We start from the raw sequence: 13,688 nt of genomic DNA on the forward strand, positions 1-13,688 counted from the left end.
TTGATCTATTTATTAAATAAGTATAATTGGGTCGATTCAATTATACTTACTACCTAATTATGACACACCTAAATCCACTCGAATCATCCATTTTGATACCTCTAGATAAAATCATCTTACACTTTTTTTTGGGTTAAAAAATAAAAAAAGCCACTACAGAAAACCCCCTCGTGATTTGAAAACATACAATCTGATATCTTATGGTTTGAGATAAATTGAAAAGATGACGAAAATTATCAAAACTAACGTGTTTGAGGTACAAGTGCTTATTTGCAACTAGTGTTACCTAAAAACAATTTTTATAACTAATTTATAGTTGATATACCTATTCTACCTCGTACAAGAAAGCTCCACGTGATTAACCCAACCTATAGAAAAGCCTCGTATAATTTCAAAACATACAAACTGGATTTGATATGAAACTTTTAGGAAATATATTGAAAACGGAGTAATGCTTCTTGAGAGAAATCAACCACCTATCTTATGCACACTACTTTTACGGCATGGTAAAAGTTTTAAATTTGACTTTTTTCTATTATAATATTATCTTAGAAGGTCTTTTTTTAAGAATTTAAAGTAAGAATTTCAATATTTTTTCTTTGTACAATGTGAAGAAAAATTTTGCAAAATAGTTGCTTATATCTTTCTTAAACTCTTGAGTGGGGAGCAGAACTAGGCCTCACAATACTTGTATAAGATTTGTAAGTATTCACAAAAAGCGAAAGTAAAATTGTCAAGATCGAAAAAACCATCAAAATGATTATTGTACTTTACTTGTGCAACGGATGATTATGGGTTTTTTTATTTGTGATCATGGAGTTACAGATATTAACCAAACTAGAACAACTGTTTTATGTGTCAAAGTTGTGAATATTATATTTTTTGAAATCACAAGGAATTTTCCTATAAGTTGACTTAACCACACGAGACTTTTCATCTACCCACATTAATTTTAACATTTGCGTTGCCTTTTCAGTTTAGTTCAAACTACAAGACATCAAATTTTATGTTTTAAAACAATAGAGAACTTTCTTGTATATTCATTTAACCACAGTGGCTTTTTATGTATTTTTAACCTTTTTTTTGGGTATGTAGAACTAGCCTAAATTTCAATACTAACCTTTCTGCTCTTAGATTCATGAAGTTGGTGGCAAATTTTGTTGATGAGTTTAGACAACCGGTAATGCTCCAGCTGGGCTGCTGTGTGATCTGAAGTAATACGACCAGCACAAAGATTTATTGTGCGCACAAGGAGTTCTGCTTCCTCTCCCCACTGAAACTTCTCAGTGTTTGTCATCAACCAACTTTCCCACTGTACAAATTAGGTAGAATAGATTTACAAGAAAACTGAGATAAAAAAAGAAAAAGCAAAGCATGAAAAGATGATGGTAAACTCACAGCTTCAAATAATTGTTGTCTGATGTCTTTCCCTAGCTCTTGTGCTGTATCTGTGGACAGCTGGTGCAGAAACTCTAGCAAATTGCTTAGAAGTCGTTGATCTACCTCAGATCTAAAAGAAATTTAAACGACAATTAATTATGGTGTGCCTCTCTCCATCATGAACAGATGCTTTTTGAATCAACAAATCCAAAAAAAAATTTTAATTACAAATTCTGTTCAAAAGAATACAGGACTAAATAATAAAGTTTTTAATTTCTATTTTGTACAAAAAGTTGGAAGAGTTTTATTCCATGCAAATCATTTTCAACAATGGAACAATATTCATGTCAAATTTTATTAGCATCATAAAAGTTGCAAAAAGATTATGGACTAATCTTGCATACATTGACAGTGTACACATTATCGCCATTAAATATATGACAGCTAATCTGAATTTGAATTTTAAATCCAAAAATTACATACGTGTTATGTACCTAATGGTGATAGTGTATATATTATCAGTGTATATAAAATTCACTCAAATGTTGTTGATTGACAATAATGAATGTAGATTAAATACAATAGTTGTAATGAAAAATAATTAAGCAAGTAAACTTTAAATTACCTGCAGCATCCTGTCATTGTGCCTCGAGTATGGCTTTTAAATCCCATTAAAAACATTTTCTTTTTGTCGAAAGATGTGGCATTGAAATAAAATTTGATCATCTCACAAAAAATTAACGATTTTGTCCATGCTATTCGCTCCTTCGATCTTTCTGGCTCAAATATGCTCGCCATAGCAACAAAAAAAGCATGCTTAAGGAATTGTATGCTTATCCCATGATCGACAAGATTGCATTTCTTGTACCACCTAATAATGGGAAAAGGGCAGTGAGTTAAGAGTAATTATAAAACAAAAATGAAACCAACAAAAAAAAGACTTAAATGGAAGGCTGAATATTTTTTTAGGGCATATACTGTTGAATATCAGTCCATTGATTGAGGTGCTGAAGCTGGCATTTGTTGTAATCTCCTTTTGCTAGTTCAAAATATAGATTATTGCTGATTTCAGGCATCCTAAACAGTTGTAGGAAAGCTCGTGTTAGTTTCATTTCAAGCTCTATAAATCTTTGACAAGTCACAATAAAATGTTATCCAAGACATCAATAATTCGGATTGTAGAAGATAACTCGTAATAAATTCACAAAACCCTAAGATTTTTTTTCTTTCAAAAATAAAGGCAGTCCTAACTTAAATGCTAAGTAAACCTCTATACCCTTTGCTTTTTTTAAACCTCCACATCCTTTGCTTTTTTTTTTTTCTTCGTTTTTTTAAGACTTAGATTCACTAATTGCGAAGATAGCGATAACTTTTCACTATTAACCAACAAAATGAAAAATCAAGAGAAAAAAAATATAACAAATTAAGATGACGTTTAAGGAAAGGCACCTGTATAGTGTTTTAGCGATCCATACATCATCTGCACCACCATATTGTTCCACATAGAACCTAGTCTCAATGCGAGGTAAGCTGGCATACCATGGCACTTCCAATGCATATCTTACCTATGATTTCATAGACCATTTTTCTTTTTTTTTTTGTTATTAAAATAACCAAATAAATAAATGCCAAATACTTTTTTTTAACTATTTAGAGATACATTTATTACCTCGCTCGGAATATCTTTGGCAATTATCCATTTATCTAGATAATTACCGCAAGCAAGCCAATTTTGTAAAAAGTTGTAGGCAAACTCTCTAGCCTCTCCAAGAATCTTTTCTCCTGGAAAAAGAACCTGAGAAGCCCTATAAAAGTTGAATATTGGGGTTGCTGCCTCTATCATTTGACCAGGATAACAAGAAAACTTGTCATCCTTTTTGAAGTTCTTGAACACCTCTGTGAAACAACCACTAATTTTTAATAATGCCAGTTGTGGATTTCAGACTTGCTCCAAAAAAATAAAGGAAAAAAAAATAGATTTTGCTGTTGTCCTTGGATTTTAACTCACCAGGGCTCATGTCATATCCATGTAGTCTAAGGAGTCTGAAACCCATGGATGTGTCATCAATATCGCTAAAATTTGTGCCCCTCCCACTGAAAATTCCATCTTCAGTCCAACATCTGAAATGTTCATATAGGGGATTCCAAATTAAGTACATAGGTATTGCAACACAAGAAAATATTGCTTTCGGAAAACAATTATGAGAAAGCATTTAAAGAAATGAAAAACAATTATGATAAAACATTTCCTTGGAAATGAATAGAGATAAATACTGTGAAATCTTAATTTGATTCATTCACCTATAAACGTGATTTAAGCATTCATCGATCTCTGACATGAAATAACGAGAAATTCCTAGTCGTTTCAGCCGATCCACTGCAAATAGTCGGGCATATAGGTCTACTGGATAACATGGCGGTGCTGAAGCGCAAAATTTTCAAGTATTAAAATTAAAATAAAGAAAGAAAAATGTAAAATCAATTAGTTGTCTCTTTATATTATACCTCTTAGATATTCAAATTAGAAAAAGAGAAAAATGGTGTACCTCCTCCATTGAAATTTTGAGTGACTTCCGTAATAAAATTGAGACACTGCTCATCTTTGGTCTCTATGAATGCAAAAGCAGTGGAGGCTGGAGATGTCAAGAATGACCCGTTATGACATTTTAGCTTCAGCACCTTGTCCCAGTTTAAATCTGAAAATCCTTCCAAGCTATAAAGTAGGGAAGTTGGAAGTGCATGCATCAAATCTTTCGGTATCCTATAAATTCATGATATATAACAATAGCAGTTAGTGTGTAATTTCAATATTGAATGTTTAAATGAATATATTGATTGTTGTTTGAAAGAATTGTAGTTTTGGTCCTTAATATTTGACCCGTGTGCTACATCGGTCCTAATGGCTTGTGTAAAGAAAATTTGGTCCCTAAAGTTTTTGATTTTGGGCATATTCAGGATAACTAATGGAAATTCAAAAATGACTAATGGTGAACATCAAATTACTGTTAGTCAACAACTTTCAATTTGTATTTTGGTCCCTCGTAATTTGATTTGTATCATTACATTCTCTTAAAGTTTAAATAATAATATTAAGGGTTTTAAGATGAAATGAGATGCATATTAGAATGAAATTATATTAAATAGGTAATAATAATCTAAATAAATTTATTTTTTCTTTATTTTATTTTTATTCAATTTATTCATGCCACAAATATCTTATATGACCTATCATGTGAATGCACACACTAACAACTATTGCCTCATCTTGCATTTATAAACTTTTACTATTTAACTTTATCTTTCCAAAATTTTAACAATTGAACTACATCTTAGTTGGACACTCATTAGACAAATTCTTTTTTATTTAATTGCATTTCAATAGGTAATCAATCGAGTTTAAAATGAATTTGGTTTCAAAAATTATTTGAATCATTAAATGATTATCAAGTACATGGATATTAAAATAAATATTTTAAAACTATAGTAATAGAATGTTATATTTTAATTGGTAGGAAACCCACAAAATAAACAATATTCTTTTCCAAAAAATCGTAAAAGCAATTCAAATTAGGAATGGTAATAGGGTCATTAGGGTGGATCACCCGTCCCCCGCCCCACGCCATACCCTTACGTGTGCCTTTGTGGTTGTGTAATTAAATTTTTTTATTTTTATTTTGGCATTATTTTTTATACATATAACACCAATAACAACATTGTAAATCATTTTTTTAGATTCTTAGCTAAACATTCAATGTAAAATCAAAGTTAAAATTACTTTGATCTTTTTTAATTTATTTATCTACTTTTGATAACAAATCTAAACTTATAATCATCATATTTGTTTAAACAACTTACAATATATAAAAGAAATTGAAGTAAACTAAAAGTAACCAAATAATCAGTTTTATCATACAAATTATGATGTATATATATGTATTGATTTTTTAAACTTTAACAGGGGATGAGGCAAGGGTATCCTCCCCTATCCCCCACCATATTTCAAATGGGGGGAGAAAAATCCCCCCTTCCCTGCCCCGCACCTACCCCCGCCCCAAGACTCTCACAGGCACCTACCTCCGTTGCCATTCTTGCTTCAAATTGGTATTTACCTTCACCAATTTTTATAATCACAATGATTTGAAATTAATAGGCACAACATATACAAGTTATGTAGCAATAACTGTAATAAACTTGAGACTAACCATGTAAAAGAGAATAAGTAGATGCGATATTAATGGTATAATTGAATAAAATAAAAAGTAAAAAAAGAAGAAATTTAGATTTAATTAGAATTCTTATTATCCATTTAACACAATTTCATTCTAATTTGCAATTATTTAATTTTAAAACACTTAATGTCACTATTTAAAATGTAGGAGAATATAATAATTCAAAATCAAAATATTAGGAACCAAAAGTGCAAATTAATTGTTGACCAATGAAATCCGATGTTAACCATTAGTCGTTCTTGAACTTTCATTAGTTGTCCTAAATGTGTCTAAAATTGTAAATTTTAGGGACCAAATTTGATTCAGACAAAATACTAGGGACCAATTTAGCACGTAGACCATACATGAGAACCAATACTACAAATTTTTCTTTTATTTTTTTCTATTAGGGTCACAGGTTATAGCTTATTCTACTTGCACAAACTAAACTTATTTTGGAGCGATTACTGCACCTTTCAAGCTTGAGATCTCTTGCTGCACATATTTCTTTCACGAATGGCGTATCCGAGGGAATTTCAATGCCCAAATTTCGGGCTCGCTCGAGAAGGGCAGGAAATATAACTTCAAACCCACAAATCATGCTCTCCACATTTTCGAGCTTACACATATCCAATAGTGTCTTGATGATAGCAATTCCTAAGTCGTACAATGTAATGGCATAAAATGTTAGAGTTTAAACGCATGCACCTTCAAAAGGAACAAGGATATTTACAATTGTTTAATCACGATTTTATCCCGCAATGTATGCACTAAAACAACGAATATAAGTTATAATATTTTTCGAGAATTCAGTTTTAGCTAAGGTTTTTCTCAGGTTCCAATGCTAACTCTTTGTTGCGTACCTTCAGCAATCTTGTCCTCATGAGTCGTCCATGATTTCAAAGCAATTACACAAGCCAGTGTGTTGAGTAACCTATCATATGGACAAAAATGGGCTTCACCCCATGAGCCATCCGGAAGTTGGTTGTCTATAATCCATTGGAGGCTTGATGGAAATTGAGGATTATCACTTCCATTAACATCTTCAATAAGTGCAATCCATGCTGTGTCGTATGCTGAGATGGTAATCCGTCCATCATCCATGGTTCTTAACAATCGCTTGATATAAGAGATGGAATCCTGTATCATGCATAGAAATTAAAGAAATTTAGCAATGGAGATTATATGTTTAATGTCGATAGGTGTAAATTTGTTGCTCCAACGAAATAAGACTAAATTATTAATTATCCTACCTCGTGATCATTGCCTCTGATGCCATCATCTTCATGTGTTTGCTTGACTACGGTGTAATTTACACAGATTAGTATACAATATTGACCAAAAGGCAGTTTAGTTTTCCAAAATCTTTTGCCATATGTTTGAGGAAAATATTCAAGTAGAACCTATCTACGGACTCCTTGCAGATCATGTGATATGTTCAGAACTACAAGATATCGGGATATTTTGTTGAGTTTCACAAGCAAACCTGGGATTTGAGCAACGCGTAGAGGTTTGCAAATTACATGGTAATTCTTGAGCAACTCTTTTGGATTAAAAGCCCGAGCTCCTAGCATAACACCTGCAGCTGAGGAGTTAGAAATCGGCCAGTTAAGGGTTTTTAGTGTTAGATCCAAACGCAGAACAAATGACTATTGAAACATCAAATATTCAATAATTTAATAATAAACAAGCCATAAGCATGAAAGATAAGTTACATACAAGATTTAATATGATTTGACTTCATAATTGAGGTTATGTCCAGGATGGATGTTAATAAATATGGATGGATGTTAATAAACTTAAACCAGGTATCATGTCAATGAAACTGATACCGAACTCAACATGCAGTGGACGAAAAGGCCACTCATCATTTCAAGTTTATTTGCGAGCCTTGGGAAATGATTGCTCAAATTTGTTCCCTCGTGAATAAAATAAGAGAAATTAAAATCTTTTTAATAGTCGAAGGAACCCTTGAAGGAGCTATAGCAGAGAATTAGAATGTTTGACATTACAGTCTTCCTTTTAGAAAATTTCCATGGTGGAGTTTTTTTTTTTATTTAATCCTTCCACCCTAACTATCAGACATAAAATTCGAATATTAAAATTTCCATAATGGAGTTGATGGAAGGAATGTATATATCCAAATAATAGTACTCAACAAAATTTTGAATATTCTTTTCATTCCAACTCTAGTATGTCTGTTTTGGTTTAGATCTACTCCCATTTCCTTAAATGAAAGAAAAAATAAAATTCTTTGAATTGTTAATTTCCCTTCAATTGATAGTCCCAAACTTTTTGGGATCACTGCCTGTCCCACTTTCGCTGTGATACTACTATGCAGTGTTTTAAAAGGCGGCACATCGATATATATATATATATTTTTTAATCTAGGTGGGGGCAAAATCCCAAGAGCGTGGGGCAGTTAATCCGGTTATTTTGATTTTTTAATATTTATAAATAAAAATATGTATGATGTAATACTAAAATATCATAGAGAAATAGAATAATAATCAATAGATACAACATACTCGCTATCACATGAAATATCTGTCAAACTGGTATAAAAAAAAAATCATCCATCAAAGCATTCCTTAAGTATATCTAAAGTATTCAAATCTTAAAGTACAACTCTCTATCTTTCACTTTTTATGATAGAATCAATACTTATTCCAATTATTATTCTACAAATACCAAAAAAAAAAGAAAAAGAAAGAAAATAATTGCACAAACTTGACCAAAAGTCAAAGAAGGAAATATTGTGAATATTATACCATAACTCACACTGCTTGAAATATTTACTTTAATGAAAACAAGTCTTATTCTTTCGTTATTTAAAGAAAAAAATAGTTGGCTTGGTAAAATTGTGGCCAAGTCAAATTGTAACTTATATTTGTAAATAAGGAATTGATATTCGTACTCCCATTTTAGCCTCTTGCACTCAAATAACATGTTTTCAAAGGGTGCAAGAGGGAAGCGCAAACATCACTTCCCTTGTGAATGCTATCATTTGTGATGATAGCGTCTGATTTTGAAATAAGAAACTTTGAGGCAAAAATGGGCGCTTCAACGACGCATAAAGCATAGGGCCCAACTGTAAGGGAGGACGCGCTTCAAAAATACCAACCATCCACCTAATTGACCGATGGACAGTTTGCCTCAAATTAATACATTCTTTATGAAAAAATTTGCAAATGAAAACAGCAACTAAATCAAGAGCAACTACATCATGCTAAAAGAAAAGACTAAAAATAGAGAGGGGATTGGAGACCAACTTACGGGTTCCAACTGAATCAAATCTTGAAAAGGCATGAAGAGTCGGGTTGCGAGCAAGTGAAGAAGAAGAAGTCCACTGGAGAGAGGCTAGAGTCCACATTTTTTGCTACAAATTTATTTGATAAATTTGTTACAAAGGGAACAGCTAAAGAGTGAAACAAAATTAGCCAGGGAGAAAGTAAATAGGAGAAGTACTCCAGTAATATTTAAGCTCTTGATTCATGTTGAGGAGCTCTAGTAATTGTACTTTATATTGGTTGAATCATGATTTATTTTTGTTAGTCAAAGTGTCACGTGTATTGAAATGGCGAGCTTTCCATGTACATCAGAAAATTATGCATCCTTCTTGCCAACAATTAAAACAGGGACGATGAGGAGTCGATTCATATGTGATATGCCCAGGTCAGAATTTCCCACGCAACTTGCCTTGTATGATAAAAACACTTTCAAGTTTTTTCTTTTTTATTTTTGATAGAAAACAATAACGGTTTTATTAATTAGATTGTAAGAATTAGTGCAACACCATTTGATAAAAACACTTTCTAGTTCATCACAATCATAAAATGGACAAGAACACCAATCATTTAGGAAACATAAATTTATCAAAGATTTAGTTCTTGATTGTCGTACTTGTTGAAATCAATTATCAGTGAAATTGAATGCTTGAACATTGGGACAAACTTGACCACGTAAAACATTGAATGAAGACTCACGCACCCTTAGGATTCAAACAAATTTTGTTTTCAGATAAAAGTTTAGATGAGTTTGATTCCAGTTCTCGCTACAAGTCAGAGCATGCTTCTGGAACTATAGGTCACTTATAAGAATTTTTACAGATCGTTCGTCAATAAAACCTTCATATCAGTAGCAGAGTTTGATCAAGCTAAAACTTGACAATGCATCAAAAAGGACAATTAAATAGTCAGAGCAAAAGATGTGCGTGTGACTACAAATAACATGATTGCTCCTTTTAATTTAAGAAAAAGTTCCTTTTTAGCTTAGAAAAGATGGTATTTATTAAGAAGTAGTGAAAAGGGAAAGGATATTTGAATCTTGAACTTTTAATTTTCGAAACGAACCTAAACCTTAGCTATTAAACCACAGTCTCCTTAGGTGCTTCTACGATTCAATTGCCAGTCTAGTATGCATAATAATTTTCGTGCCCAAAGCTATTTAGCATTTTCTCTGGCCTTCTCTTCTTCATAAAAGAACAAATATTTCCACCTTTCAGTGTGCATATCCAATTGAATTGATTAGTGACAAAGGGTGACAGTAGTATAGTTAAACCTCAAGGTTTAATTTGTAGTTTTGTCAAACTGAAGGAGGTAAATATAATTAATCCTTTGTATTTTAATTTTTTAGTACGTGATATCTATGTAGGCATCCTGAGTCATTGTAGTATACTAGTCAATCTATGGAACTATCTAATTATTACTGTTTTCCTCCCCTTTTCTTTCGCTTTCTCTTTCTCTTTTTCTTTATTTCCATCAACCTTGTGCTCTCCATTTTGGAATAAAAGTTCAATCCAGCACGTGGTAGAATAGGGCTTTTGGTTTGGGGCTGCGCACCTCGGTTCTAGCAGCACCATCTCCGTACCTTCCTTCCGTATCCTAAATGGAGTCGTACATTACCTTTTAATCACTAAACGTGATTACTTGAAGGACTTTGCAATTTTTATAAATTCTTAAAAGAAAAATCACCATCCAAGCCAAGCCGTTACTTAGAGGAAATCAAACCGGTTAAGATCTTATCCATCGTAAACGTATAAAAGTCAAATATACAACAAGAACTGATGAAGATGTCTGTATCTGTGTTCACATTAATCTAAAAATATGAGATGTAAAAGCACCTAATTTTGATATTGTGTACAAATTTACCCTTTTTTTTGTGTCCAAATTTACTCGTACAAAATAATTTGTGCCCTTTCTTGCAAGTTAAACTGATTGCTTCATTTTCTTGTGGCTTTGGAAGACTAAGTCAAGAAAGATTGTTGGATTACCAACTAGACTTTAACGGCCCTTTTTTTTTATGGCCTTTTACCAATTTGGGTTGGCTCTGTTGCATAAATCTTAAGTATAAAATTGAAAACCTCGAGATCCCAATTAGGACTGGAATCTGATTATCTTTATTTGGTCTACACTTAATCTGAGAAAGTCAATTTACAAACTAGACTAGCAATAGAATCGCAGAAAATTGAATCTTTACCTAATTCTTAGAAAAGAATCTTCTAATAGTTGAGAAACTCAATTAGCCCTATGCCATCACGATTTCAGTTGAGTCAAATGTGTCTGTCGTCAGCTTACAGCTCCAATGACGGGTCCAATATTTGCTTCTTTCCGTTGCTTGTCGAGTCAAATAAAGCTGTTTAAGGTGCTGTCATTTGCTCCCTCTCCCTGCAACAAATAATTTTACTTGTTTTATTATTTTTTTTTTTGGAGAATTTATCTTCTTTAAGAAGAGTATGTAATTATTGCAAGCTATCTATGAATGAACTTACAACATGGCCCTCACATTTAACTTCTATATCTATGATTTTGTGTTTTAGCGGTATTTTTGAGAAACATGCTTCTAAAAATTTCAGACCACATCTTTGTTTTCAATCATATTTTTATTTCACGAACACATTTGGCAATAAAGGTACTACAGTGAAGGTTCTTTTAAAAAACACCCAGACTTGAACCTTTTACAACTGGTAAAATGGAAAACCTAATAGAAATTTTGGGACATTTTATAAACTGGAAACATTGTGTTAATAATGGAACGCGAGAAATACAATACATGAACAAACACGCAGATGAGCAAACTTTGAACTACAAGTAGCCCGATTAAATACCAAGTTAATTAATGTTAAAGCCCAATCCCATATGTCGATTTCTTGATGAGTAAGTTTTTTATATACAGTAAAAAAAATTCAAAGTCTTAATACGACAATATTAGTTATTAGGGTTAAAAACAAAAAAACACCCTGTGGTAAGCCTAATACACAGAAAAGCCCCCCATAGTTTCAAAATATACAACACGGCCCCTCATGCTTTGAACTAAATTGTAAATGTGACGGAATCCGTTAAACTTAACGGAAATGACTTATTGGAACCCAAAAAAAATTTTTTATACCTAATTTTTATCAAATATACCTATTCTACCCCTTAATCCTCAATTTTCTCTATTTAGAAAATAAAATGAATGATTTTTTTAAGCTGTCTTTTGCTTAATTATATGAGAATATTTTGGTCATTTTGACCATTTCCGTTAAGTTTAACGGATTCCGTCACATTTACAATTTAGTTCAAAGCATGAGGGGGCGTGTTGTATATTTTGAAACCATGGGGGGCTTTTCTGTGTATTAGGCTTACCACAGGGGGCTTTTTTGTTTTTAACCCTAGTTATTAACATAAACTTTAGATTTGAACTTAAGACCGCAATTTGACCAGTAGACTAAGCGTCATCCACTGGTCCACAGAAAATCTAGCCGTCATATTTCACACTTTGCCCCCTTGAACTCGAGTTTTTGTAACACTTTGCCCCTCAAAACTCCAAATATATACACTTTACCCCTTATGGTCAACCTTTTGATAGGACTAAGATGAAGTTATACTTTCATGATCAAAATAGCCTTGGCTAATTCTTAAACACACATAATAATTGTAACATAATAAATACATATTTCTCTAATAGTTGTTAAATGCATCTAAACATAATTACACAATGCATTTCTATCTTTTAGCCTTAAAATGAATTAGATAATTCACAAAAAAGAAGTATAACTAACTCAATGTATTTATCTCAATGCCGATAGCAATACTTATTTTAAATGAAATAAAATTAATTGGTGCATTTGGAATGAAAATTATTTGCTTATATTTTTTATTGTAGCACTTTTTAATGTGTTTTACATGAGATAAAAACATGATTAAAAATAAAAATGTATTAGAGAATTTTTAATTTTTTTAAAATTTAGAATGCAAACAAAATACAAAGCAAGGGTATGAATGTGATATAAAATTACTAAATAGCATGTTATTGGCTCGTGAGAATCTTGTGACAGCTACAAAGTAAATGAAAATTATCAAAACTAATTCATTTGCAATTTAAAGGAAGAAAGATAAGCGATGGAAAACTTGTGCAGGTGTTTTAAGAATTTTAAATTCTTTTTTCTCCACAACACAATTTTTCAATTTTTTAAATCACATGACTTTGTGTTTTTCCTAATAAAATATGTCATATTCTGATTAAAAGGATAGCATTATTCTAGAACTATTTTGTAAGGGCATTAATGTCATTTTGTTAAAATTTTGGATGGAGCATTCATTATTAATGTTTGACTAGTCAATAAAGGCTGCAATGCATACATATTTAAAGTTCAGGGGGCACACTGTAATTAACCCTATTTCTTATATGGTAAGTTGTATGACAAAACATACGCTGCTTTTATTCATAGGCAAATTCGATACAATAGGCATGCGTGCTTAGCATGGTTTCAATCATAATCGTATGTCCTAATTTTCTAGGTTTAAGCTTAAGGATGAAAAAAAAAAAACAGAGAGTACTCCCATTTATCTTTACTCTTTTGGTTGTTGTTGGAGTAGGAATTTACAAAAGGTAAATAACTTCTACAGTCACTTTGTTTTTTACTAATGACCTATTTCATCCCTCAACTTATAAATTTGGTCTAAATGATCCCTCCAAGCAAAATCTAAGCATGATGAATTTCACTTTGACCGATGAAGTTTCAGTGTCATGTCGATGTTCTCCCGTTAAATTTGAAAATAACTATGTTAACCTTATTTCTAGTTTAACTATTTAATTGTTAACTATTGTATAGAAGAT

At 31.8% G+C, this 13,688-nt stretch overlaps 1 protein-coding gene across 1 annotated transcript; it reads right to left on the reverse strand.

Annotated features, from left to right (window-relative positions):
* Nucleotides 1-1,296: 1,296 nt before the first annotated feature.
* Nucleotides 1,297-8,961, reverse strand: LOC113780525 (copal-8-ol diphosphate hydratase, chloroplastic-like). Its single transcript, XM_027326321.1, has 13 exons — nucleotides 8,865-8,961; nucleotides 6,842-6,888; nucleotides 6,452-6,728; nucleotides 6,062-6,245; nucleotides 3,927-4,141; nucleotides 3,682-3,802; nucleotides 3,389-3,501; nucleotides 3,050-3,276; nucleotides 2,830-2,945; nucleotides 2,359-2,457; nucleotides 2,006-2,251; nucleotides 1,399-1,510; nucleotides 1,297-1,347 (listed from the first exon to the last, which is right to left on the reverse strand). Exons 1-13 carry the CDS (start codon nucleotides 8,959-8,961, stop codon nucleotides 1,297-1,299), a joined length of 1,905 nt encoding a protein of 634 aa, XP_027182122.1.
* Between the last annotated feature and the right edge of the window lie 4,727 nt (nucleotides 8,962-13,688).

The sequence above is a fragment of the Coffea eugenioides genome, chromosome 8 (assembly GCF_003713205.1).
Source record: "Coffea eugenioides isolate CCC68of chromosome 8, Ceug_1.0, whole genome shotgun sequence".
Lineage (NCBI taxonomy): Eukaryota > Viridiplantae > Streptophyta > Magnoliopsida > Gentianales > Rubiaceae > Coffea > Coffea eugenioides.